This window comes from Trichinella spiralis (assembly GCF_000181795.1).
Source record: "Trichinella spiralis strain ISS 195 chromosome Unknown Scfld688, whole genome shotgun sequence".
Classification (NCBI taxonomy): domain Eukaryota; kingdom Metazoa; phylum Nematoda; class Enoplea; order Trichinellida; family Trichinellidae; genus Trichinella; species Trichinella spiralis.
Window position 1 is genome coordinate 1 of NW_003527627.1, and position 1180 is coordinate 1180.

At 33.9% G+C, this 1180-nt stretch overlaps 1 protein-coding gene across 1 annotated transcript; it reads left to right on the plus strand.

Moving 5' to 3' along the window:
* Positions 1 to 240: 240 nt before the first annotated feature.
* Tsp_13691 (hypothetical protein) lies at positions 241 to 626 on the plus strand. The gene is made up of 2 exons (XM_003370474.1): positions 241 to 351; positions 408 to 626. Exons 1-2 carry the CDS (start codon positions 241 to 243, stop codon positions 624 to 626), a joined length of 330 nt encoding a protein of 109 aa, XP_003370522.1.
* The last annotated feature ends 554 nt before the right edge of the window (positions 627 to 1180 follow it).

The window sequence follows — 1180 nt, forward strand, 5'->3', positions numbered from 1 at the left end:
AAAAAACAAAATATTTGGATTTTTTCCCTCTAACAATGCGAAAGCATGGAAGATGTACGAGAAAAGAGGCGGGAATTTTCAAAATCTACAGGATGTGATTAATTATAATTTTTTAAGACTCGCTTGATTCCCGTTTCTCGTTAAAGTTAAAAATTTTTTCAATTCACCAGCGATCAGTAAGAAGATGATGTATCTACTTTGAAAATTTTCACTTTTGTGCATCATTGTGAAATTTCAGTGATGAGATCTCCCGCTCTTTTGGGCATGTTCAAAGAACGTCTTTGTAGAAGGGTGCTGCCCACTGAATGGCATGACGTTGAAATTTTGAAAGAAGAACCACCACCAATTAATGTACAATTTTTAATAAGATTTTTTCACAATGCACAGTTTAGTAGAGTATATTTTAGGATGTTGACGAGGCAAACATGATCAATGATGCTGTTGCTCATTTTACAAGCACGGAGACAGTTGAAGTGAATGTTGGCCAGCAATCATCATTGCTATTGAATGCTACTGCAGCTACAGATAGCAGTGTTGAAAAGCCTCGAGAGGTTTCAAACAGTTCTGCAGAAATGCGAAATGCAAGCAGCAGTCCTCGACTTCGCAGAACGCGCTGTATGAAATGAATATATATATATATATATATATATATATATATATATATATATATAATTCGAAATATCAAATAAATATATTTCGATTTATTTTTAAGCACGTACTACATTTGAATCAACATTGACAACGACAGCTGAGGAAATGTGCTTCGGGTACATGTGAAAATGTTTGCAATGTTTTATTTTGTTTCTACTATTATAAGTTCTAATTTTGATAATTTAATTTCAGTGAAAGCCTTTGGAGAGATCTTGAAAGTGAACAGGCGAATTTTTTATTATGATTTTTCATTAATAATTTGTTTTCAACGTTTGTATTGCAGCAACAGGCAGCCGAAGCAAATCGCGGATAAATCCAAATTTACAGTCAACGTTTGAATTTCGTCCTGGATGCATGCCTAAAGCGACCGATGGGAAACTTGTAATCGACATGAGTGGTCGTCGTCCAAAAGTGCATTTTCATCAATTGAGGAAGTAAAATAGCACACCACTTGGATTTATAATGAGAATGGATAATTTGTTTCTGTTTTGTTTTCATTTTCTTCTATTTCTAGCGTATTTTATGAATC